General features: G+C 38.7%; 1 protein-coding gene across 2 annotated transcripts; it reads left to right on the top strand.

The window, feature by feature from the left end:
* LOC105836876 (balbiani ring protein 3) lies at positions 1–27,541 on the top strand. Of its 2 annotated transcripts, none has more exons than XM_012681212.3 (9): positions 1–31; positions 16,416–16,558; positions 19,979–20,412; positions 21,094–21,646; positions 21,724–21,967; positions 22,267–22,535; positions 22,711–24,513; positions 24,847–25,304; positions 26,240–27,541. In XM_012681212.3, the coding sequence occupies exons 2-9, from the start codon at positions 16,456–16,458 to the stop codon at positions 26,411–26,413; spliced, it is 4,038 nt and encodes a 1,345-aa protein (XP_012536666.1). In that variant the 5' UTR covers positions 1–31; positions 16,416–16,455; the 3' UTR covers positions 26,414–27,541. The 2 variants fall into 2 exon arrangements, with proteins under 2 accessions (XP_012536666.1, XP_012536664.1); XM_012681210.3 differs by lacking the exon at positions 1–31 and adding an exon at positions 4,323–5,913.
* Positions 27,542–27,731: the final 190 nt, after the last annotated feature.

Consider the following 27,731-nt stretch of genomic DNA (forward strand, 5'->3'; position numbering starts at 1 on the left):
GTAGCAGCAGCAGGAGCAGCGACAGCAATCGGTGAGTGAATTTTTATCAAATCAATTAATTAAATTTATATTATGTGGTATTGTACATTTACAGAATACGATTGTGCACATTTGCATAAAACAGATTTAAAATATGAATGCATATAATTGTAAAATTTACGGATATAGCATGAAACAATCAAATAAACGTGGACATAGCATGGAAGAGACCCAAAAAGTCATGCACATTACCTACGGGATTCATAGATATTTGACTATGTAGTTCAATGTGCACATTTTGTGTACATAGAGGCGCTGATGGGTGAAAACACCTACGACGCGATGATCACTCTCAGGTTCCTCTCTGTAGATAACCAATGCATCTATAAATCCCGTAGATAATATCTACAATTTTGTGGTTCTTCTTCGTGCTAAATCAGGAGTGAGGTAGGTTAGACAAAAGATGAACGATCAATCTTTCAGACATTTTTGTTTGTCTTATTAGCTACTTTACCTAATCCATCTCGCTCTTCGATTACTTAGCTTTTAATAAATGAATTTTATAAACTGTTAAATTTAACATATGTCATATTTTTTGGATTATAAATTATAAGTAGATTAATTTGTAGAGGCCCGCCGACTTTTAATCAACAATTCTTTTTTTTTAAGCGTATGTTTTTTTATTATTTATTATTTTTTTATAGTTTAATAATGTATATTGTATAACAATGAATTTGCAATGCACAGGATAATAAAAAAAAACGTTAATTATAAAATAATAAAAATAATATAACGAGAGAGTTTTTGACACAAACACACAAAATTTATTTATGTATTTTAATCATATCAGTCATATTTTATTATAACACTTTGATGTTATAATAAAATATGACTGATACGATTAAAAAATGGGAACCTTATCGAATCGAATGTAGTAAATAATTTGTTTCTAATATATATCTGGCGTTGATTGGTCAATCAATTTTATTTTAAATTTGTTTACATCTTATTTAAAAAACACTTTTTAAATATAAACACAAATAAAAAAGTGTAACATTAATATAGTAATTAATAATCATCGCGTCCGAAGAATTGATCCTTATTTACTGTTTATTAAAATTGATTTCTTTAAAATGAAACACTATTTAAATATGAAAAACATATTTAAAAAGTACAAAATCGGTAGAGATTAATACTTTATCATCCAGAGATTTGTTTTTTATTTGTTTATTGTTTATTTCATTAAGATTGCGCTTACATCTCACTTGAAATAAAGCACTATATAGATCGTGTATAAAAGAATCTAAAATTAATAGTAATCAATATATAATAATCGTTGTCTAAGAATTCGATTCTTATTTATTTTCATTCTTTTGATTCCGTTTTTTTATGTCAATCTTAATTCAAAATGGACACGAATAAGTAGTAAAATAAAACAAAAATAAAACAAAAATAACGTTTAGTGTCAGCATAACGTATGTAAAAACAAATATCTTGCTACAGATATCTTTGTTAACAAATTTTCAACAAAAGAATGTACTAAAAAAAATTCGTGGCATCAGTATGATCAGTGTTTCGTGAGTCTCTGTAATATCGGATTACATTTTATGCGTGACGTATTCAAGCGGCTTGTATTAAGCGGAAATTCAGGGCGCTGAGCCCGCGGGTTCCGGCTGCTCGCGATGCTCGGGTCGCCGCGAGATCCGGACGGAGGATCAGTGGAAGGATCAGGAGTGAGGGGAATGTCGGTCACTGGGCCTCATCTCTCTCGGCGACGAGCATTCGGTGCCACGCTCACTCGCGCTCTCCGACTCGGGACCAAGTAGATAGGAAGTGCACGATTTGTTACGAACAATTCCCCTTCTCCGTTACGTTCCTCTTTCCCGCTGGTATAGACGCTCGTTCTCTAGCATTCCTCCATTTCCATCGCCTATGTGAATTCAGCATCGTCAGGGATCCAATGCGCGCCGCTCCAACACCGTTGCGGAATTCTTTCCCTTCGCCGCCGTCAACGTGACGTACTCTCTTTGTATATCCTGGATGTTCTCCCGTATGCAACAAAACGAAACGCGAGCACAATGCCGCACATTCAACTTCCGTTCGAGAATCGTCGATATTCATTTTTATAACAACGGCATTTTTCGATCGACCTAGATCCATTTAATGGAAATGTCGCGGCACCGACGCGGATTCGGAGTCATGAGCGATGTAAAAAATCTGTTCTCGATCTATAAAGGTCGTTTTTGTAACGGATGTTCCTGAAATTATCCGTTCTATTTAATCATATGTAGAGATGAGCGCTGGAACAAGGTTAGTGAACCGCGTTATTAGATACTCTTATATTAGATTCTTCAATCTTTAATTTTATGTCTTTTACCATAAGTGTTTTTCTTTTTTGAAAACAATTGATCTCCGTATTACATAGATTTTTTTACTCTTTTGGTACCTAAATAGTAAACAGTGTTAACAATAATTTTTTATAAAAATCCTTTGAATTAACATTCTTTACTGTTTTAATCATTATTAAATGTTAATTATGATTTAAGAAGATATTTTGTGATTTTAAATTGATTTAATATTACATAAACAAAAATTAATGTTAATTACGAGGATATCGGTCGACTTTATGTGTTCTATCTATACAAACGTCTTTCTTGTTGCCACGAGATCATAAAATGTGTACACGTTACACGCGTAAATTCCGTTTTGACATAATGTCAGAGTAGGTATGTGACTTCAAATTAATTTAATATTGCATACATAGTAATCAATGTATTAATTACAAGGATATCGATTGACGTTTGTGTTCCGTGTAAACGTCTTTTTTGTTATCATGATTGTGAAATGCGTTCGCGTTATATGCATAAATTCATCTTTGACATAATTTCAGAGAAGATATTTCTTGACTTCAATATTGCACACATAATAATCAATGTGTTATTTAGAAGGATATCGATCGACGTTATGTGTTCTATGCAAATATCTTGTTGTTTGCCATGAGACTATGAAATTCAACACAATGCAAAGTGTTACACGTGTAAATTCTACTTTGAAGTAATGTTAGAAATATAAAGTTTACAATGTAAATATAATAAACTTATCTTTAAATTGGAAAAGAAAAAGATACAGAAAAGACACTCTAATTGAAATGTCTAAAAATTAAATTATAGATATAAATCTGAAAATATTTATATAGTTTAGTTAAGTCATTAGAATAATTGCATAGGATACTCAAATTAATTACTATATAGAATGTTAAACTTTTTTGCAATCTTTGCTTATCATGTTTAAACTTTTTATTTATCTTCTAATTATCTTGGCGGTTCAACAAAATTATTTTCAAATCTGTAACAAAATTTTTATATATTTTAGCAAAACTGGTCTTTTCGTACATATAGTACATATTTTATAATTAATAATGGCATAAATTTTTATATATTTTTACATAATATCAATGGCAAAGAAATTTTTACGAAAATCCGAATTTGCATCTGGTTTTAATTAAAGAAGCTTTTGTTGTATGTGTACTTGCGCAATCATTAATTTCACAATTAATCTTGTGATTTAATCGCGCTCGGTTGTCGATAAATAGAAATTGCCGCATAGATATAAAATAGATATAAAAATTACGAATTTAATTTCTTCGTCCGAAAGCACGAAGAGAAAGAAGCATGAAAGCGCACATTTGCGTTTCGCCGCGCGAATTTCCACGCTAATGCGCGGCGCGATTTGTGGCCAAATCGTACCTCGAGTACCGTAAAGGTGAACAAGCGGGTCACGCATGAGCATCGAATTCCACAAGTCTATCAGAGTCTGGATTGTATTAATTTTTAACGCACTCGCGCTTAAATTAAATACATCGATAATTTGTCTGACAAAACTGAAAAGATAACGGAGAGTTGGCGCGCCGTCGATCTGACACTCATACTTAGGCAACGAGAAAGAATATTTGCATCTTCCTCATACAATATCGATGAGTGACCGATATCTTTGGCACATTAATTATCATGTGTGCTAGAAATGTGTCAATTAATATTGTTAAATATTAATATATAGATAATGACAAAAGATTTCTATAAGAACAACATAAAAACATATTCTTTTGTGGTTTCTTGAGATCATCTTATTATATAAAGCGTTAAATTTCTAAAATTATGTCACGCAAAATTTACGTTTTAGGTTTTATAAAATTTTTACGTTTTCTTATGAAGCCAGAATCTTGACCGAGTTTTATAATATACACTGTAATATTTCTATTGAAATCGGATTAAAAAATGTAGAAAAACATTGTCCACGCTTTTTTCTTTTTATTTTTTTTTTGTGACCGTATAATGAATTGAAGCATCTTTGTAGATGAACTTTGTAGTGGAAACTCATCGAGGCGCACAATCCTCCCGAATAATTCGTTCACATCGATTAATTTGTTTCGTTTATTATTGACGTGGCCGCATCGCGGTCAGGACACCGCACATTTTGGCTTGTTCAACGGCACTTTAACTGACTAATAAGTGCCTTGTTACGCGAAATTAGCTTGCGTCGTTATCACTAAAGCGAATTTATTTCCAATAACAGATAAAATCCCGGATAAAATTTTATTGCAAAACAAAGAGAAAACCGGTACACTTAGAGTTGTCTAAAGTTGGAAAATTTTCCCCCAATTTGGGTTTTGTTATTATTACGGAAGATTTTTTGGAAAGATAGAAAGTTCAATCCTTATAGGAAAAAAATACAAAAATCTAGTATTTTATTCTCCCGAAAGATTCCCTGTAAAATATTAACAAAAATTTTGTAGATTGTCTATTAATACATTAAAGTTTCTGTATAAAATTTGAATGTAATTCTTTGTTACTAGTTTAAAAATTATTTAATTTTTTATTTTATATATATATATATATATATATCGTTTTGATTTTTATAAAAATCGCGTTTTGTAGTACTTATCTGATGACGAAATAACATATGTAGAATTGAGTCAATTTTTATACATATATTAATAAAACTTTAATACAAATATAACTTTAATAAATATAATAACTTTAAGAAATCTAATAAAACTGTAATAAATATTTGTGCAAAAAATTATTTGAATTTACCTACTCGTTTAGAAGTTATTCATTTACTTAAAAACTGCAGCAGAATAAAATCATTTTTGCTGTACGAGTCATTTATAAATTTTTCATCGTTTTCTTCTTTGCAGCTGATTTCAAAGTCAAAATTCCAGTATTTATAGTCAAAATCTTTTGTCATCGTTTAGAAAAAAAAGGTACAAACCTAAGAAGCCTGCAATTTTTCAATATTAATAACTTTTATCCGATTTCGGCAGGGCCGAAACATCCTTGAAACGATATCTCGTGATTGCAGTGAGAGCGGGAAGTTAATCGCGAGGCGATTCCAAGAACGCAAACAGCCCTCGTGCTCGAGGGCGGAAAATTGCTCTTCTCTCCCTCGTCCGCGCCGAAAATCGTCATTTCGCGAGCGCGATCGATTTCGATCCCGACGTCCCCGGCCAGCCGTGATCGTCGTGTCGCACGCCGATCAGTAGAACTCTAGAAGGGGGTCATCATACGAGGCCGCCGAGCGGCAGGCCAGCGCCGGCAACACCAGTACACGGGTGTCGTTCTGCGCGGACTGAACGGAAGGAGCGAGCGTGGAGAGGCGCGCGTCGGAGGACCACACGAGAGAAAGACAGAGAGAGAGAGAGAGAGAGCGGCGTCGCCGTCGCGCCATATCGTTCGTAAATAAACGACGAAACGCACAGTCGCGACGCGCCGTCGTACCGCACGGGTTTTCGCGCGCAACGGGGTGCAACGCGAGAGGGTTTCTTTTTCCTTTTTCTTTTCCAACAACACCGAGAGGGTTTTGCACGGGAGGATTTTCCAGTTTTCATCACCGGCATCGTCCACGGGAATACACGGATACGACTGCGATCACGAGGTGAGTTCCGGTTCTCGTCGACACTTCGCCGTGCGGAGGGCGAACGATTTCAAGTGTTCCTTCAATTTTCAAATGTGTTGTCGCGTATGTAAATTTTTGTAAATTATCGTAACGTTTGACGACGAAAAGTTTGCTGTAATTAAATTAATTCTTCCTACATTTCTGCCTCGCGTACGCTGCCATTCTTTATTTTAAATTGAATTAAAAAGGGGGGAGCAGTCGTGTTTTCTTTTCCCCGTTAAATATAAAATTTATACATCGGCATTAAACGACTGAGATAATCGTTTTGCAGGATTAATCGAAACCCTCGCGCAGCGATTTGTGAGAGAAGTAAATAACAAAGTAAACCGATTGATTGTTTACCGGATGGCCCTATCGGGCTGCAGCTGTATTTTTTCCGAAATGAAAATACACATACGTAGGATATTGTTCCGTCCTTTTAATCGATCGTTGGGTACGCTTTTTGTCGAGTGACAAACGAGTCGATTTTTGCGGCAAAAAAAAAATCACAAAGCACACCGGGCGACTTTCTCGCGGAGATTTATTCCCAACATGCGAAAAAAAAAAGATCCTTCTTTCTCATTGCGCGAGACGCTCGCTGATTTATTTATGAGCACGGAGAAATTCTTTTCCCTCCCGGAGAATACTTTCCAGGCCGCGATTAGAATGAGGCTTAAATGGATCCATATTCCACGAGAGAGAAGATAGAAGCGCTATGGAAAATGCCAGAGGAACTTTATCCCTTTCCTTTAACGGCGCAACGTTAAATCGCGCACAGCGAAGCTCCGCGATATTCCAGTGCCTGCCGCTAAAAGTTCGCGTTACGAGCGCTCATATTTCAGGGGAATGCGCGCGGGAATGCGAGAATTATTTCTTGTTGTTGTTTAAACAAGTTGTACAAGTGAAGCTTCTGCGTCTTTTTCATATATTTATTGAAACAGCGGGAACGCGTGCTGTTGCACCTGAAACACGCGCGATTTCCATCTCCGCGCGTCTGAACTCCTCCGGCAGCGTTTAAATAGAAAGTGACGGTATACCGAAACTTTTTACAACAGCCGTTACTCCGTTACCGGTTACATCGTAATCAAACATTATTTCCTGCATTTTTGCGGTAAAACTCTCCGCACGGTTAAAACATATCGGCTCGTACAATATGCATCGCCACCTGAAAAGTTCAGCTGTTTACAGTCCCCTCCCCCCCCCTCTCTCTCCCTCCCAAGCAAATTCCACCATGGCAATTTCCTCCACACTCTTCCACACACGATATTACATGAATTATTGATTTATTTGCCTCAACGTACGTGGTCAACTGGCGTTTCGGCCAACTCGTGGAAATTTAAAAGTACAAAAGTACGTTCGCGTACTTCTCGTCTTCGAGAGAGAGAAAAAAAGAGAAAAAAAAGGGGGAGGGGGCGTAAGTTTTACTTTTATGTACTGCGATTTATCTCCATTCGCTCGTTGGATGTCGTAAAAAAAAACTTTTTTTTCTGAATACTTGCGCAAGTCGCGGTACCGTGCCCGAGTAAACTAATTACCCGCGTAACCCGTCGTTGCACCGCGCGTATACGATATATATATACTTTCTAAAGCAGCGGAGGAATGCGAAACCCCGTGTAGACGCACGTTTTCTCGAACCGTGCCGTGCCCTGCCCTGCTGCACCTCGCGTGTCCGCACACATTTGCGCAGGATGCACCGCTAAGAATTTTCAAATAGCGTGCACGCGTCGCGTAGCGGAATATCCTCCGTCGGTCGCCTCGAATCGCCCGCGACGACGCGCAGTCCACCGTTTGTTACCGCGTCGTTGTATAACGTTTCCCTATTTCCGCGATATCCTCGTACAACGATGCGGACGTGAAAGCAGTTTCTTTCTTTCTCTCTCTCTCTCTCTCTCTCTCTCTCTCTCTCTCTCTCCTTCGCGCGTGCTCGTTCCATCGAAGGTAGATACTTTCGACCGGGTGAGACACAGGCACGCTCGCATGAACATTAATATGCTGTTAACTAAATTGAATTCGTTGTAACGTATCTCTGAATGTCGTGGTAATATGCTCCGTGATCGTTTAGGCGAGGTGAAAGGCTTTACATTATTGCAATCCAAGATTCTAGAGGTTTTATTCCACTAATTTAATCGGAAATCTAGCTCAAATCTATATCTGCCAACGTAGATTAACTTTAATTTCGGTTTAACTTGTTATTTCATTCTAGTTCCAAACATTAGATAGAAGATAAAGAGTAAGTTAAACCGAGATTAAAGTTCATCGTTGGTAGAAATGGACCTCAAGTTGATCTTTGTCGATTCGCCGTTTTCTTTCCTTGACAATTTATATGTTCGTTTATCAACTACTCAAAGAAAATGAACAAGATGTAATATATTCGAGTATTGAAATTTAATTTAAGCGAGATTTTATTTTCTAGTTTCATTAGTTCGATCAGAAATCCAACTCATTTACATTGAGAAGAAAAATTGTAAATTTAATTAATTTAATTTAAATATATAAAATATTGAACCGAAGAAATTTAATTAGAGTTAAAATCTGAGCGAGTTAACAATTGTTTTCTCAGTGTGACACAACTTTTGTAAATTCGAGTCTTTTTCTTGATATTCTATAGAGCCACGTCCGTATGACTTGTTCTCAAAGAGAATAACGAGATATGACGTTTTCGATCGGCGAGATGAAGTATCGAAATTTCGGCGAAAGAGAATTTTTCAATGCTTCTCTCTTTCTCCCTGCGCTTCTCTGTGGCAATCTGCAGTACTTTGTAGTCGCCTGGCTGATAACACCCGTCGCGTTACTTTCAAAAGCACACAAAGAATTTCCAATAGCGCGAGGAAAATAGCGGCGCGCTCGTAACTTCCGACAGGGGAGAGGACGGTCTATACTTCCTTTATACATCTCTCTTTTGCTCTATTTCTCTCTCTTTCTCTCTCTCTCTCTCTCTCTCTCTCTTGTTTTTTTTCTTTTATTCACGAATCTCGAATATAGAAAATTTTAAATATTATTTGTTAATCCGCTTTAACGGCGATTAAAGAAGTCAAAATTGAAAGTGCCTTTTTCTATTTCGATCGCTCTGCAGCTTTGTTTTATCTCGTAAATGTGTAATATTAACGAGTTGAAATATGTACATACGTAATAAATCAATATACACAAGCGGAAAATAAACTTTAATCTTTTCAAATTATGTGAAAATAAAATTCAACGTTTAATGTTTTCGTCTCAAAACTTTGCAAAGATCGACGAAACGAATTTTCTTTTAATACTTTAACGATTTAAATTTAATTTTTTTTTTACATTTTTGCAGAGTTTAAAAGATTTTATTAATTTAACAAACGCTGTATCTGTGGGCACAAAATGTTTAATGCAAAAATCCTGTTCAATGCATGCGATTTGAAACAGCAGCAGAGAGTGTCGAGTTTTTGAGTTCGGAGTTCGTGCCGATAGTAATGCGATGTTATAGAAACATCCGAGATTTTGGAAAAAAGAACTCTGGAGAATGAGGGAAATTTCCCTGGCGTTTTGTCCCGGGGGAGAAAGCGTCCGTAGGTGGAAATCCATGGGTCGTCGGTTTTGAAGCGACGCCGACCGAGTCGATAGTGATTTTTATCTCCTGTGGCGGAAAAAGTTTCCTTTTTCTCGCATCAACTTGCGCGCTCGTCCCGATTTTGTATGCACGTTGGTTTCCATCACCGGGATTACGTCACGATAAAACAAGATAGTTCACACGCTCTGTGCGAAAAAGTATGTTGCATTCGAATGCTTGGAACCTGAGAATCGCAGTTGTAATCCCTTACAGAAGTTCAGTGCTGGCAGTACTATTAGTATTAAAATTTTGTAAGAGTTTTTGATTAAAATGTATAAAGTTGAAGTGAAAGTCAGATTGCTTTAGATATAAAGTAATTTTACGTATTTATCATATATTTATCTTTATCACAATTCTATTAACTTTATCATATTTCTATTAATTTAAACTCACGCGAATTCTCACTATGAAAAAGAATATACGATTGAATCAACGTTGAAAAAACTAACCGTCATATTAATATAATCGTTTTTCTTTCCTTCTTTTTGGCTGTTTAAAATTTTTATTTCTCCAAAAATTCTGCGATATATTTTACCTTGCAATAATACTATCTTAGAATAATATTTTTGTTTTTGGTTCTTATTTCTTTTATAGTTAAATAATGTATTTCACTCAATATTCCTATCATATCATATTCGAAATAGCAACAGTCGAGTCTCTCTTGAGGCGACTGCTCCACTTCTAAGTTATTCAGCATTCCAAATATATCGAAATGCAAGATATAATATATTAGATTCGAGGTACAATTTTCATTATTTTGATTAATTTAAAATCAAAATTAATTGGTATGTGTTACCTTAATTTCCTGCCTCTTAAAAAATCTGTTTCTTTGCATTAAAAAAATTTTTTGGTTTGCATCTTTTCTTCTTGATTTAAACTCCACTCGCGTGCAATACTTAAAATCCGGTTCTGGCAGCCGAACATCCGTTACAATTTTCATTACAGTTTAGTTTTGCGAAAAGATGACACACTTCCGTGCGGTTCTATCCGAATAAAAATTTGCAACGGCAAAAAACAACTCGTCCGTCGAACCGTTCTATCGCGCGTTTACTCTTCCGGCCATTGCATTCGGGAAACGCGATCTGGAACGCACATCATCCAAAGGTATCCATGTAATCTATCAGTAACCTGCTGTGGGAAATTGAATGTTATATCAGCGTGCTAATCAGATCGGAACGACCGGCTGGCTGCGCGGCCTACAATGCTTCTTGCTCACGTCGATTTATATAGATGCATCTATCTTTACAAAATATCCCAAAATTAGCGGTTGTTAGTTCCATTAATTTTTTCTTGTTTAATTTGAAAATAATTTTTCCTTAGCAAAAATCTGGAGGAAAATAGTCATTTAAGTTTTGTTGAGTTTTCCGATTTTAATCGTATTTTTATGCACATATTTATAACTAAGCTTTAAATTCAAAAATTCTGTTATTGTTAACTAAATTTCAAATTTTGAAATTTCGTTGAAGTAAAATTAATTAAAAACTATAATTTTAGTATTTATGCTTTTTTGTAAAGATTGGTTTAGTACAAATCTCGTTTTAGCCATTAATTATTCGACAGTTCGATAATTACTAACGTCTTGACATTTTCTTTGATGAAAAATCAATTTCAAATCAGGCCAAGAATTTCTACCGTAAAGGACATTCTGTGTAAATGTTTCCAGCTACAATTATCTCAACGAAGAGGATCGCGCTCATATCGATTAGATCGCCTTGCAAGCAGGAGAATCAATAATAAATTTAGCCAATTTAGTAGATAGCAGGATGGAAATTAATAATATGCTCTTTCCCGTCTAACATCTATTCATATTTATTATTATAGTAAGAATTTTTTTATTGAAATATTAATTTTAATAGAAATATATGAATAAATTTTATTCTCATTACTATATTTAGAGAATCAGAAATCTAAATAGAATAAAGAATGATGAATAACGATATATAATATATTCTAGAAAAAAGTTAATTTTTATCAAAAGTTATATAAAATAATATATGTACATTTATTTTATTTATTAATATTTAGCTTTACCAGTAATTTTATTTTATTTTACATAGATGAATTATTGAAGACATTCAAAAATTATGTTACCATGCCATATAGAATACAGATTTTCTACTGATAAAAAGTATAACACTTGCGTAACACGAACTTGGTGATATATTACGATAAGACAAATTTATGTACGAAACGCGTATTATTAATAACGCATGCGTTAGAAAATCACAGATTAGATTCACTGGACTACCATTTTAACTGCCGTAAGATTCAACGCATCCGATTTTCAGATACGAATATCTACTGTGCAATTAAAAAAGATGAATCGCGCACGCAATCCCAAAGCGCTATCGGCGAAGTCCTTCCTCTGATTAAGTATGCGATGTACGTTCTTCCACATAATCATTTCGCTCAAGATTTGGCATGCCTCCGCCGGATTCTGACAATTACGAACGAGAAAGGCCGGTCTTCGGCTTGTGGTATGCGCCATAAATATTCGAACTTTAGGGATCACAGAAGGGACAGAGGACCGTGAAGCAGGCGCACGTTCGTTCTGTACCCCCGGTATTTTTGCTCACGAATTAAATATTTTATCAAAATACAGTCATAAACTAGGCTGCAAAGTGCTTTTGTGGGCAAGTTATGTTTTCAGGGGACACTGCTTAGGATTTCGTGACCCAAGTCGCAAAGTTTGAGAACCCACGCGGCTCTGTTTTATCCCCATTTGTAGACGTGAATATTGCAAAGGCTTACGAGACACGTTTCGGATAAAACCAACGAATGTATAATATTTTCGAAGATATATAAAAAGAGTTTAGTACAAAAAAAACAGACGAATAAAACAAAGAATAAACAGAAAAATACATGCTAATTTTTTCTACAGGTAATATGTCAGTTTATATATATATATAATATATTTTATATACGGTTTTTTAAACATACTTAATATTTAATTGTTTAATATACAAAGCCAACGTGTATTATTAGGTTGAGACAAGTTTTAAAACTCGGACAGTAAATATTACATTATAACTATATTTATTAAAAATGAGGAACAAATACAATTTAAAAACATGTATTACATGTAATAATGTAATTTTGAGGAAATATATACATTCAAAAACGCAAATGAGAAAACTAGCAAAGTAAGAAAGTAAAAAATAAGAATGAGAAAAAAAAGATTATATATACCAAATAAAAGAAAATATTCTAATAAATTACCTAATTGCCTGAAAATAATACTAAAAATAATAATTTCTACAAATCGTACACACATATATACATGATACGCTTCAATGGAATGTAAGAATACCGTCGATGTCATTAAACAAAGGAAGCTCGAGATAACTTTCGCGCGTAACTGTTTCTGTACAGCTATGCAGCCATTAGCCAAGCGCACTTTGCGTTTGAGTGTGCAATTTCCAGTGCGAGACATCAAAATTATTATTGCTCACATAAAATCGTAGCTACAACGAAGATATTAATCAAAGATAACGTAACAAGTCTTTTTTAAAAACTAAATTAAAGTCTCTCAAGTTTCACGCATTGATTATATTGTTTAGTGCAGAACCTCGGGGCTCTGTTGTTTTTCTGTATTTTAATTCGCGCCATATTCAATAGTTTGCTAATATTTAATTCTGGTTCAGAAAAACTGATCCTGGATATTAGATTAGGTCAAAAGTTACTTGCGAGCAACAGAAATCAATATTGAATTTTAAATTCAACTGACTTCTTTAACTTCTTGAACTTTGCATATTTGAAGGAAGATCCGGTCGGCGGAGGGAGGGGGGGCTCGTTAAGAAGTCCCAAGTGCATCCGATACGTCTCAATAATGAAGCATTCGCGTTTAACAATAATAAAGTCATATAAGCGCCGTCGTGCGCGAACGGTTGTTTCCTTAACATTGTCGCCGCACCGTGACGTTTATTACATGGCCGGTGCCACTTACCATCCACTAAGAATGTAAGGGGATACGACATGTGTTCCCGTTCCTGTTCTTTTTGTGCCGGCCGATCGGTGCAGCCCAACTCCTTCGGCCCGGGGCGACTTCTTTTCTCTCATTCACGCGATTCCGGCGACCCGGCGTGGCGAGATTCTTTCCTCGGAAGGGAGATGCTCTCCTCTCACGTGAGTGCGGCTTCCTCTTTTTCTCGTCTTCTCTTCTCTTCTCTTCTCTCTCTCTCTCTCTCTCTCTCTCTCTCTCTCTCTCTCTCTCTCACGAAAGTGTACCGACGATGACGCATTCGGGAATCCGTGTACGACGCGACGCGCCGCGACAATAGAAAGTTAAAGGCTAAGATCCGGAAGGAAGACACCGATGACGACGTGAGTGACCCACATCCGGTGAATCAACCGTGAGAGAGTAGACGCACGTACGGCGTGTGTATATGTGTGCTTGTTGAGGGAAATATCACCGATCGAATAGAAACTCGATGTTGGAGATGAGAATCGATAACTGATGCTGAATAAAAGCAAAGGGGAATTTGCGCTTTAGTGAGCTTTAATGCAGCTCGTTCATTAGCCTGCCCGTTTGCTTGATTCAGCAATGATTATTCTACTCGATTTATTGCATTCGGATTTCAGATTTATCTCGTATCACATCCTGCGTACAATATTGTTATACATTACAGTTGTTACTCGCGGACGAATATGACAAAATGGTTTTATACGTTGCGAAAAGATCGACGATTAGCTGCCCGACTATGGACCGACTTCCTCCACTCGTTCTTTTGTTATCAGAAAATACAAAAGCTACCACGAGTGATGGATTCAATACGGCAGCGTTTTAATGTACTTTTTCTAAAAGCTCGAACGAAACTAATTTTATGGTTGAGAAGATCAATCTTCATTTCATTCTCTCGACATTTTGAAAATGTTGAACCAATTATTGCATTTGACTCTTCAATGTTACAAATGTATTCGATTAAACGTACATTTATTTCAATCGAATTCACTTTTCAGCTTCCATTTGCTCATCGCCTCTATTTTTCTCTATGTTTCATACTCTATGTTATACTCACTATGTTTCAAATAAAGCGCGAATGTGAAAACGTTAAGCGAGAACTTTCTCAATCGAGAGCACAATCGAATTTATTCTCTTATTTAGGTCGATTCGAATATGACTTGGCATATTTTTATGAGGAATAAAAATAAACGTCCTCTATCTTTAACCGCTGCGTTTTCAACCGCTAAGCTGCGCGCTCTTCTACATATAGCCGGGAAAGAAATATCGAAAAGCGGCCGAGTATCGAGTAGAGATAAATAAATAAAAAAATTCGGGTTGTCCCTTCTCTCTCTCTCTCTCTCTCTTTATCTCGGATTCACGTCATAAAATGAAAGTTCGGGAATTCCAAGAACGTCGGGACTTCCGGCATAGAGAAAAGTCTCCTGCGCGTCAAGCGCAGTCAACGCAACGCTACGCGTTGAAATCACGTCCCGGTTGACGGTCGACAGCAGCAGGCTAATGACTAATCTCGTATAATCTCGACGCGATTGCTCCATGTAATTGCCATCATGCACCAAGAAGTGGCATGGCATTACGGGCCATACCCCGCTATCGTTGCATTATTCATGTCTCCTCTGGCTACACCCTAAATTCGAGGGACTTCCCAGAGGATGTAACCGCCGCAACGCGCCAGTAATTTCACCGTCGAGCAGCCTCGCCAGCTATCGCCATATAAATCACGAAGTACGGTGCATTAAAGACGGTCCCGCGAGGGGAGAGATAGGTTCCTTTGCATCGCGAAGCTTAGGAGATCGAAAATAACACCTCAAATATTTACTCGCGTAAGATAAACCGACGTAGACGCGCATCTCTCCGGGCTGCCTACGCAAAAGCTTATTATTATTAATCTCAAGTGCCTTCTTTTTATTATGATATTACAGTTTTTATGTAACCTTGTTTAGCATTACATAAATTTAAACTTGGTAGACATATCCGATCATCAGAACGTTACCTTACCTTGTTTACCAGGTCTAATCTTCATTTGATATTAATTGTGCGAAGCGTTCTCTTCCGGAACACGTCATTCGCTGAGATTTTTTTTTTTCCATCACATTGTATTTTATATTAAAAATTTATATAATTGCTGGCCTAATATTAGTTTGCACAACTGGTATTAACGACTTGATCATGATGTTTTCATTTCTATGTGCAGCAATAGCTGCAGCGACATTACGATCGATACGTCGCAATCAGTCGATATATCGGTATTGCATGGAATTGTAATTGCGTTAACGGAGTAGGCAAGGGACGGTCGTTCCGCGGACATTCTTTTTTGCCTTTATTTTTAATTATGAGGAGCATCGTCTCTCCGGGACGGGCGCGGCCGGATAATCGCCGCGATGAAAAGAAACGATACGTCACCGGGCCGTGGCTTGTAACGAGACGCAAAGCGAAGAAGAAGAAGAAGACGAAGAAAAAGAATGAGAAGGCGAGAGAAAAAGAAAACGTAAAACGGCCCGACAATTCGTAGATCCCGACTTCGGCTCATGAATAACGTAGGAGAGAGCGCATTAGAATATTCCCCGCGGCATAACGAATAAGGAGACATAACTTCCATTGTTATTTCCACGGCCTTTAAAGGGAAGGGCTCCGACTCGCGCGGTGACTACGAAAAAGAAGCGGGAACTCTCCTCAACGGCGGGCAACGATATTTCCGCGGAGACGGTGCGCTTGAAAGAAAAGTCAACGGACCCCTTTCCTCCCTTCCCGCCCTCTCGCCCCGTTGATTTATTAAATGTGCGTTCGCGAAGGGTCGGAGCTCTTCCATTTCGCTCTCTCGTTTCGAGAGCGCGCGCGCGCGCGCGATGATTATGCACGACGAGGAGGAGCGCGGCTCCCGTAATTAGCATTCCCATCCGATTATCGCGACGACCGGCGGGGGCAGGTCGTATTTTAATCAAGACGCAATTGTGACTGTTCCAGATAATAGCGGCCGGCTCAAAAATTACTTGATGCGCTGAGGATGCGCCGTGATTTCTGCAACGGTGGGCTTGCCTGCGCCGTTGTGTGGGTGTCGTCGACTTGTCTGCTGCTCGTCCTCTCGCTGTCGACATCGACCACCGCCGGTACGCCTTCGTCTATTCTTCTATTTTTCTTTTGTTTTAGCGTTTCATTACTTACTTCGCCCCCACCCCTCGTATTAATTTGATTCGCCTCCGTCCGATGTGCGCGCAAACTCCGCGCATATCGAAAAACAGATATACGTAAAACAATTGCGAGAAAATATTGTTGTAAGAGGAAATTGATGCTCTTTTTTAATTTGTATCTTGGTCTCTGTTTCTGTCTTTGTTAATTAAGCGAATCAGTTTTTTCAGCAATTTAAAAAATGCAAAAGACAAAATTAAAGATGAAAGAGAAAAACGCTTTCCTTAGTTTCCCCCTTTTTTTCTTTCACCAAGTTAACAATATCCTTGCATAGATTGTTAAAAGAATTATACAAGAACCAATCAATGGTCAGTCTATTTGTTGGTAATAATAATTAAATGTTGCAAACGCGAGTTTAATTTTCTATGAAAAGACGCATGACGATTTTGTTGTTAGACGACTAGAGATAATATAGAGATCGTTTCCGCGCGTCAGCTTCAGAATCTAAACTCGATGGAACTAAATTGGTTGTAATGCTCGATAATCGTACATGGGTTTCACGTGTGTCATGCCTACGGTCGAGTGAATTGCATTTCCCGATCATTAACGTACATGACGTGAACGATCGGCAATGCAATTGTATGTATACATTCGTTATAATGTGATATTGCTGGTTAGAAACTTCCCGTGCGATTTCGTATTCCGGTAATCAATTCCCATCCCAATGTGTTACAGCGGGATGCATGTCGTCTCAATAAATATCGAGGACAATCCGATTTGCATGCCAATAACAAATTGAATTTCTCCCACACTATTAAAGCCACATCCCTTCGGCTTATCTTTTTCTGTCTCTTCTTCTTTTCTGTTTTTTTCTCTTTCCCTCCCCCTTTCCCTTTTTTCTCTCTATTTTGAATAAAATTTATATTAAGAATATAGGTGAGTCAGCAATCTGTGTTACATATTAAATTTATTTGTTTTTTATTTGTTAATTATGTTTATTGTAAATCAAAATAAAGAGCACTGGATTTTCTGATGCTTATACATAAGTAATAATATATACAATATATGTATATGAATTTTATATAGATTATATGTACAGAAAGTGTTTCCAATAATTCTATTATTTAGATTTTGTTAAAATTTTTTAAAATAAAATAATGTTTTTATTTAAATGTAATTTTTTAATATTTAACTTTATCTCAACATATTCTATTATACATGATAAAATTTTATTTATGAACTACATTATTACCTACGTTAAAGAAAATGTGTCATTTTATTTAAAAAAATGTTGATATATAATCTCATAAAATAATAAACATGAAAAAAATTCTGGCTATCATAAATTTTGTCCCTTTAAAACGAACAACTTCTTCCGTTGATATTTTTTTATATTATTATAACACAGATATTCTAAATAATCGAGTTACAGAAAATACTCTGTATATATAAAAACTAGACATTTATCTAATAGAATTTTATTTTGCATTTTGTTACGGTTCTTTTGGACAGAGCACGAGAGGCGAAAAAATCCGCGAGTGCCGGATCGAAAATTTGGGTAATTGAGCACGCGCCGAAAGCCATCCAAATTTCACCTAGATTTTTATGAAACTTTGTTTCAGCGCCGCGAAAATGCACGGCCCAAAAGTGCTACTAACGGCCGATTTAGTACACGCGATTGCACGTATTGCACATCGTAGACGAGGACTTTCGCTAGAGGACACCTAAGCGGAATATCGGGCGGATTTTCTTTTCGCATACGCCCGTCCAAGCCGGGCACTTTCTTCATTTGTCACACGAACGTGCATCACCGTTCCGCGTATTAATATGTGTCATGTAACGGAACGCGCACGCGGCGAATTCCCATCGTCGTGCATAAATTTGCTCGGGAGCTTAATTCTTCGAGTTGAAAAGATTTATTCGCATATCTTTTTTAATTTATATTACTCCTCAATGTATATATTATGTTAACTTTTTTAAGAAGATTCAAATTAAAACTAAACAAAGTTGTTGTAAGAACCGATCGATTGTTATGATTTTGTCTCGCGCTTTCGTAGACTGAAAAAAATTTCTTGTAATAATAACGAAGCCTTGATAATAACTTTAGTAAACTTTAGGGAAATAATTATTAATAAATATTTACTTAATATAATTAGATATTTAATAACCAATTAGTTACTATTATTTTGCTTGATTACTATTAATATAATTTGTTAAATGTTATTAAATATATGGTTGTATTAATCAAATATTTAATTGAAATTATTTTATTAAAGTTTAATTATTATTACGAACTCTTTTTCCTGATGTGGTTTTTATTAATTTTTAGAAAATTTTATAGCGTATATCTGTATTTTTTTATACTGATAAATCGCCTTCTTCGTCCTTTATTCATCCCATTTTTTTCCTTTGAATACTCGAAGGCATTCGCTATTACGATGCCGCCTTGAAACGCTCTCATAGCACGTTAGGTAAGTATAGTAAGTGTGGCAGTAGGATGCCGAGAAACCGTTAGTCGTCGACTCCAGCTATTTTTATTATTATTATCATCGTCGTTGTGCTACACTTTAGTCCGAGCGTGTTCAAAAACACTGCCTCTCGACTTCTCATCCGCGAAAACACCTTATTTCTTGATAACTTGAACAAATCCGGACTCATAATAAGGTGCTTGGTGCATGTGCCGCTCTGCTTTCCAAATAATGTTGTTTTTAACTGATTCATATTCTCGAATAAATTTAATATCTGCTGATATTAACACCTTTTCGTGTCTTCTATCGCAGGTACACAAAACTATACTGAATCTTTTTTTAGACTTTAACTGAACCGTAGTATTACGATACAGGAAATCAAAATTTATTAAAATCATTGCATTTATCATGATCACTGCAGCCTCAAAAAACAAATAAAAATAACTTAATTGGGTTTTGAAGTAAAGGAATAATATTTTTTAATCTATAGGGAAATTAAATAAAATATCAATTAATTTGCAGTTTATTATTTTTAAGTATTAATATTTTAATCTTTTTTTCTTAAACAGTCATTTAAAGTGATTGTCCAGCTATCAGTACAATGACCTTACGGAAAAGAGAAAAATCCAGCTTGAGACGTCATCACATTATCAAGCACATGAAATCTTTACTAGCCTACTGTCATTATTCAAAAATGTTAGCGCAAAGATGAAATAAATCTTTAATTATCGGCTATCTTTTAAATTAAATTATTTAAATTAAATTCAATTTAAATAATAACTAGCACAAAAAGTTCTCTTTAAGCGCGAAATGAATCTCGCGTGTCCAAAATGAATCTCGTGAATTGTAAAATTGTCCTAATTTCTCACGCTAAATCCGTCCGTCCGAAAACCGGAATTCCACATTCGGATCAACGAATCGTACGATTTGCAGAGCCGTTGCTGATAGCCGCCGGTCGATGCCCAGCCCTCGTCGAACAGAACGTGTGCCCGTCGAGAGCACCGGCCTGTGAGAATGATTACCAGTGCCAGGGCACGCCGAAGGAACGCTGCTGCAGGACCGCGTGCGGCCTCCGTTGCGTCGCGGGCGAGCTGACCGGATGCGAGCAGCTGGCATTGGCAGCCGTGAGGAGGTCGCGGGCCCTCGGCGCCCGCGGCCCCTCGCAATTCGTGCCGCAATGCAACAACGTAACCGGTGAGTTCGAGAGGATACAGTGCGATCCGCATGGACGCAGCTGCTGGTGCGTCGACGAGATCGGCGCCGAGGTACCCGGCACCAGAGCGCCTAGCAAGAACATCATCGACTGCGACAAGCCCCGCAACTGCCCGGCTCACACCTGTCGGATGCTCTGCCCCTTGGGATTCGAAGTACGTCCACTTATAAGTCCACTTTATACCTGACATATTCGATGTAAATTTAAAGCCGTCGCTATTGAAAATGTCCGGGAATAAGTACCTTCTTCTTCTTCGAAATGACAAGTTTTTAAACTTTTTTTTCCATAATTTTTGAAACGGTTAATCAATTACGCGCCTGACGCTGTACAAACAACATTCTGTACAATTTTGATTTGTAATATTTAATATTAATGCTTGGAAGATACGGCTGTGAATTTTAAAGCAGGACATAGTCACTAGTTAAATTTTAAAGTTAAAAATAACTGTTATATAATTTAATTCATTATGTATGTATATATATGTATGAATTAACTTTTAGCTTTAACTACTTATTTTTAAGACACACAAACTTAATTTACAAATAAAATTGTTTATTTCATGATCCATATTTTGCAATGGATTTGTAGTTTAGAGTGAAAATTTAATTTTAAAAATTACATTTCTAATTTAATATAAATATAATTTTCTTTAAAATTAACTTTTTTAGTTTCAGCATAACTAAAATAATTTTGAGTCATTAACTTTAACGCTTAATTTAGTTTAAAATAATATTAATTTACCCAATCCTAATTCAAAGTTCAAGAATTTTTGATTTGATGGTTTTCGCACGAAAACTTAAATGCTGTGATTGAGAGACCGGACGTTCTTCAACAGATCAATGAGGTCACCGGATGTCCCAAATGCGAGTGCAGGGATCCCTGCCGCGGCGTAACCTGTCCGGGAGCTGGACAGACGTGCGAGCTAATCGCCGTGAGTTGCTTTCGGGAGCCGTGCCCGCCGGTACCCAGCTGCCGGAAGACCAGATCCTTATCGACAATCTGTCCGGCAGGCGAACCCTTGCAGATCACCGATTCGCCGCGGCCGTTCCTCTGCGGCGACACCCCAGGTAAACCGACCTGTCCGCCGTTGTACAGCTGCCTGGTAGAGCCCAAGCAGGAGTACGGGGTCTGCTGTCCGTCCAACGTGAGGCTACAGCGGCCTGGCACGTGCCCCGCGGAGAACTCGACGACGAATTCGTGCGGGCCCATCTGTCGCTACGACCTCGAGTGCCCCGGGCCCCAAAAGTGCTGCAGCAACCAAAATTGCGGCGGTAACGTGTGCACGATACCCCGGGACCTCAGCGCGTGCCATCGCGGTCGCATGCTCGCCGAGATACTCAGCGTCTCCGAGCGCCAGGGTCGCGGCTACATTCCGCAGTGCACGGAAGGTGAGGGACAAACGAGTCGAGTGATTTGTCGCCGCGATTCTACGTGCCAATTTGTAAAATGCAAAACAATTGTGCAGACGGAGGTTTCGAGACCAGGCAGTGTTCGAGAAACGGCCTTGTTTGCTGGTGCGTGGACGACGAAGGTAGAAAGATATCCGGTTCGATGGGCCCCGCCGAGAAGATTGATTGTAGATCGATAGGCAAGGCACGCTCGCTTCCGGCGTCCTGCACGTTTCAGCAGTGCGCCCAGGTCTGCCAGTACGGCTTCAAAACGGACGCTTCCGGTTGCCCGACCTGCGAGTGCGACGATCCGTGCGAGGGGTAAGCATTGCAATAATTAATATCTCATTTGCGAGCCAAAGCTAATATTACAAATTATAAATTATTTATTCGTTATCTTTTTATTTACTCTATTATCGATAAATGTGTATAAAATGAATTTACTGATTAATTATTTATTTGTTTATCATTTTATCCATTAGTATTTATCTATTTATGAAGTAAAGACAAATTACTAAAATTACAATGATAAAATAAATTATAAACAACCGTGTGGGTTAAGATAAATATTACATATTTTGTTGGATTTATATCGTTCAATCGAGCTATTGTTTTCACAGATTTCCATGCCCCGAGGGACAAGAGTGTGTTCTAAAGCAGGAGAATAGCTGTCCCGATTTTCTCTGCCCTACAAAACCGGAATGCAAGCCCAAGAAGACCTACAAGAACCCTTGCATCTTTGGCACACCTCTGATCGATCAAGGCGGAAACGCGGTGACTTGTACCACTAACGAAACTTGTCCTGACGGCTACAAGTGCACAATGATACTGGAAGCCGGCCAGTCGGTGTGCTGTATGGAGGCATCAAATCCCGCAAAGGCACCCACAAGTAATTCCACCATATTAAATAATAAATTTGCTTCAATTATTATCATTCATCAATAACAAGAACGTAGAGTTAGAGATTAAGAAATAAGTTTAAGAACTAAAATTATAAAAATATCGAGAATATTTATTCGGAGATTTTTTTACAAGAAAATCTTTATCCTTGCGAAAATACTTAGTGTGCGAGTACCTGCGGGATTTCAATGATCGCATGGAGGGTACGAGAGAGGGAATGTCCCTGGCAATCCCGGCGCCTGAGTGCGAGCAGGACGGCGGCTACAGGTCTCTGCAGTGTCACAACGGCACTAGCTGCAAATGCGTGAATCATCGCGGGGTGATCCTAAAGACTGGACTGGAGCCGACCGCTTTGGCCGACTGCGAGGCCATCCGAGAGCTCACGCGGATCTGCAAGCGTCTGTACTGTAATCTGATCTGCCCGTACGGCTACGAGGTGGACGCGGCCGGTTGCGAACAGTGCCGCTGCCACGAGCCGTGTCGTGACGTCACCTGCGGCCCGCACGAGACCTGCACGATGATCGACGTGAACTGCGGCCCGAACGAGTACTGTCCGGCGGTGCCGGCGTGCTTGACGACCAAACCGGGCCAGTGCCCGTACCTGGTGCCAAGCTCATCGAGCTGTGAGCTTCAATGCAGCAACGATCAGGAGTGCTCGTCCGGCGACAAGTGTTGCTCGACCGGCTGCGGCACTCAGTGCGTCGCCCCGGTCATGGCCACGGCCTGTCAGCACGCTCGCGCGGTCGCCGAGCACGCCGCTCGGGAGTCGGGCGAGCCCGCGAGGAGGATTTACATACCGAGGTGCGACGCGAACGGCGCGTTCGAGCCGGTGCAATGCCACAACGGTATGTGCTGGTGCGTGGACGAGGAGGGAAAGGAGGCGGCGGGTACCCGGGTCCTCGAAGGCATTGTGCCGCGCTGCAGCACGCCCCAGAGGTGCCCGGAGATCGACTGTAAGCTCGACTGCCCGGACGGCCTCGAGCTGGACGCGGACACGGGCTGTCCAATGTGCTCGTGCCGCGACCCGTGTCGCAGCGTGACCTGCCGCGGCGAGAACGAGGCCTGCCGGATGGTGGAGGTAGCGTGTAGCGCGCCGCCGTGTCCCCCGGTGCCGGTCTGCCTGCCGAAGAAGGACAATCCGTGCCCAAATAGCTCGCCGTTGCTCGATCAAAACGGCTCGGTCGCCACTTGCGGCCCGCACGGCCATCAATGCCCGTCGACGCACAAGTGCGAGCTGTCACCGCTGGACGAGTACGCGGTGTGCTGCCCGAAACCGCGAGAGGTTTGCTTCGAGCCACCCCGTAGAGTGCCCTGCGGCAATCCGGGCGGGGGCTTCAACGAGACCGAGAGGTGGTTCTTCGATCCGGAGCGCAACGAGTGCCGGCGCAAGCACGAGTGCACCCTCGGCCACAACGACTTCTCCAGCCGGCTGGTGTGCGACACCGTGTGCCCGGTCCTGTCGCAGTGCGAGAGGCTGCGCGAGAAGAATCTCAAGCGGTCTCAGCGGCTCAAGCAGCCCACCTTCCTCCCCAAGTGTAATCCCGACAGCGGCACGTGGGAGCCGGTGCAGTGTCTCGAGCATGTTGGCGTCTGCTGGTGCGTGAATCGTAAGGGCCAGCCGGTCAAGGGCTCGCTTACTCGCTCCGCCGAGCCCAAGTGTAACTTCCGGCAGGCGAGGCGCGGCGGCGGCAGGAGACCCGAGTCGCCGCAGGAAATAGATCATGAGATTCAAGCGATCATGGAGGACGCCCTGCTTAACATGGAAACACCGGACGAGCGACAAGCGGGAAAGATCCTCGGGACCAGGTGCCAGGCGATGAAGGACAGAGGTCACGTACCGGCGATATGCGATCCGCAGGGTAGATTCGAGCCGACGCAATGCGCAGCCGATACTTGCTGGTGCGTGGACGAAGCGGGCAATCAACTGATCGGATCCGAGCCGTTTTTGAAGGGAACGAGCATTTGCCGTAAGTGGAAAGTTTCACTAAAACTTTGCTCTAATAATTTGATTAATTTGGTGGCAGTTAATTAAATTTAAAATCATTATTATATACAGATTTCATAACCAGTTAAAAGATTAATGATATAAAGTTAAACTTATTTTTACTTGACTTAGTTAATTTCAAGTGAGGTGATTTTTCACATTGACCAGTTATTTTTAAAATACAAAAGTTAACGAACTTTATTAACTTTTTTCCTAAGTTTAAAATTTGGTTAAATAAAAGAAGCGATTTGAAACAATTAAAACAATTTTTAATCACAACGAACGCAACTTAATTATAATATCTTATGGTGATCAGTGCCCACTCCAGTCGATGCTGTTGACGTGACACTACGTTTCCCCGGTCGATTCCTCGCGACCGACGAGACGCGATTTGCTCGTGAGGGCGAGAATTTTCTACACGAGCTCGGCGCGAGGCTTCGGAAAGGAGTACAGGTGGACATCAATCAGGATTCGGCAATCTTGAGCTTCGAGATCATCGGCGCGAACAAAGTGGACGTGGCGTTCCACTTGGAAGAGCTTACGCGAATCCAGAAGCTGTCCATGCTGGGCTCGTTCGCGGATGCGACGACCTCGCGCTTCACGCATCGCTCCACACCCGTGGCGACGCAGAGCCGGATCGTCGCGTTGGAGCAACGTGAGATCCTTACGCAAATGGAAACGCCGTTTTACCAGACGGCAACTGTCGTGCTCGCGGCGAGTAGCGCCTTCGTCATCAGTAGCCTCGTCATTCTGCTGATGTTATATCGAAAAAAGGTAGGCAAATAGGTCGTAAAAGATCTTCATTGAAGATATTAAAACCATTCGGAAAGAACGATTTCACTAAAGTATTCAGAAAAATTCAACTGTGAATACGGATCTGAAAATAATTGTGTAATGGTGTAACAAAATTATTTTTATATGTGTATCTGGTTAAATGTTTAGATACTTCAGTAAAACTATTCTTTCCGTGTTACAAACATCAAATCTCTATATTTTATATCTAGAGAGAAAGAGAGAGAGAGAGAGAGAGAGAGAGAGAGAGAGAGAGAGAGAGAGAGAGAGAGAGAGAGAGAGAGAGAGCAAAAGATAAATATATTTTAATGGAGTTATATTTCATTATTTATTATTAATATATTAAGGGCCGGTTGTTCCAACTTCTTGGTAATTTTATCTACCAGGTAAGCATGCGTCTATCTTCATTTCTTTTCTTAAATAAATAAAGAATATTAACGAACATATGTATTTATCTGATAGGTAAGTTTACCTATCAGAAGTTGGAGCAACCGACCCTAAGCCTTAGGAAACTCGAATGTGTTTCTTTTAACTCCTCCTGGTAATTTATTAAACAAAAATTTTTGAATAACATTTAAGTAGAGAGGTAAAAATAGTTGCTTTTTCTGAAAATCTAGGTTAGGTTAGGTTAGATAGTGATAAGATGGAATGTTTAAAAAAAAAGATTTAATATAAAGTTTAATATAAAGTTTAATATAAAGATTGAAAGAGGTAAAAAAAGTAATACTGTCAAGTATTCAAGTAAACTAAAAATAATTTCGTCTACTTTTTTTAATGGAATAAATAAATATGATTATTACAGATTAATAACGTAGGGAATTCCTGTGGCTTATGAATTAATATTGAATTACATTTTTAGCATCGGAGAATTATTTTTATGATCCTATTGTTGAACTCTGCAAATAATTCTGTCGTAGATGAAGCTAAAGGATTCCACGAAGGCGTTTTCTATGGACCAACATTTTCTCGCTTATAGCCAACAGCCAGTTTACGTGATATCAGGATCAGAGCAAAATGAGAAGGAAAAGGAGATCGCGGCGCAGCAAATCCTAGAGAATATTCATACATCGGACACGATCGTCGGAGCATAAAACAATTCAATACTTTTTACTTTTAGGTAATTTGCACCTTGTGCGATAGTGACTCTTAAATCTTTTTTTCCAGGAGTACTCAAAGTAGCAATTTATGAAGAATATAATGAGTGTAAAGGGACACGTCAGTCAAAATCCTTCGAAGCGCATAGATTTACCATTTCTGAAGATTATAATCGCACGGTAATTCTTTATTTTTTACGTCTTTTCTCCTATTTCCCTAAAATTTTTTTACAAGACGAATAACGTAATCGGTAAGCAGATAATTTTTTCGTAAAAAGATTGGAACTGTAGAGACTTTCCTAAGACAAGGTCTCGTTTTCGAAAAATTTTTTTAATAATTAGAAAAATATATTTATGCTTTTGCAACTTTTAATATTTTTAATGATTTTATATCACGTAGCCGAATTTGTTTTAAACTGTCAGTCTCGACTACTAGTAAACAGAATCATTAGTGCAACTGGAAACGCGAATTAATATCGTACACGGTACAGCATACATCGTAGTCAAAACAATGTCATGTATGTTTCACTGTCAATCTCGCCGTATAATTTATTGTCCACACGAGATTCATCATTATGATCCATAGACTTGACGATCAAACGAATGCATCGCATGCGACACTTTACAGATAAGGTTTTATCTATATATATGTAGACAACCATTAAGACTTATTTTATGATATTGTTCATGTAACGTAAATTTATAAATCGTTTGTAAATGTACTTGAGCAATTCTGACACAATATTATACACATAGCTGATTCGAAAATATTAATCCACGCTTCTCTGAAATAAGGTATAGACTAAACGATCTTGCGAACTTTTGCGAAATCGGAAACATCTACTTGAATGAGTTTACCGATGGACATTAGTTTGATCGTCGAGGATCTAGGTATGGGAACTGATTTTATTATTTTTCATTGGTACTTGTCTTTATTACCTCTTTGATGTGGGAATTATTAACGCAAGACTGTCCTCGGTCTGAAAACTCCGAGATATAGAGCGTCGTTACGTTAATACGTCCACACGCGATTGTAAATAGATTATTATATTTATAGATTTATACTGTGTTCGATTATTTATATAGACGAATAAAGATCGGAATTCTCCTGTTTTCCAACAACAAGATTGTTCTCATGAACTACAAATTCCATTTCCTCTCATTATATTAAGATAGATAAAATTCAGAAATGTTGCAAAAAGTATTTTATATTTGAAGTATGATTTCTCTCAAATTTTCCGTTTTTCTATATATAATAAATTTTTTATTATAATCCGATAATAAATTCGGTGCAAAAGAAAATAAAAATTCCAAT

The sequence above is a fragment of the Monomorium pharaonis genome, chromosome 7 (assembly GCF_013373865.1).
Source record: "Monomorium pharaonis isolate MP-MQ-018 chromosome 7, ASM1337386v2, whole genome shotgun sequence".
Taxonomy (NCBI): Eukaryota; Metazoa; Arthropoda; class Insecta; order Hymenoptera; family Formicidae; genus Monomorium; species Monomorium pharaonis.

What these genes read in the sequence shown, in the direction of transcription:
- LOC105836876 (XM_012681212.3), top strand. Translation starts at nt 16,456, where the DNA reads ATGCGCCGTGATTTCTGCAACGGTGGGCTTGCCTGCGCCGTTGTGTGG. An exon ending in GTCGACATCGACCACCGCCG is followed by an intron (nt 16,559 to 19,978) that starts GTACGCCTTCGT and finishes TACGATTTGCAG; the next exon opens with AGCCGTTGCTGATAGCCGCC. An exon ending in GAAGGGAACGAGCATTTGCC is followed by an intron (nt 24,514 to 24,846) that starts GTAAGTGGAAAG and finishes TATGGTGATCAG; the next exon opens with TGCCCACTCCAGTCGATGCT.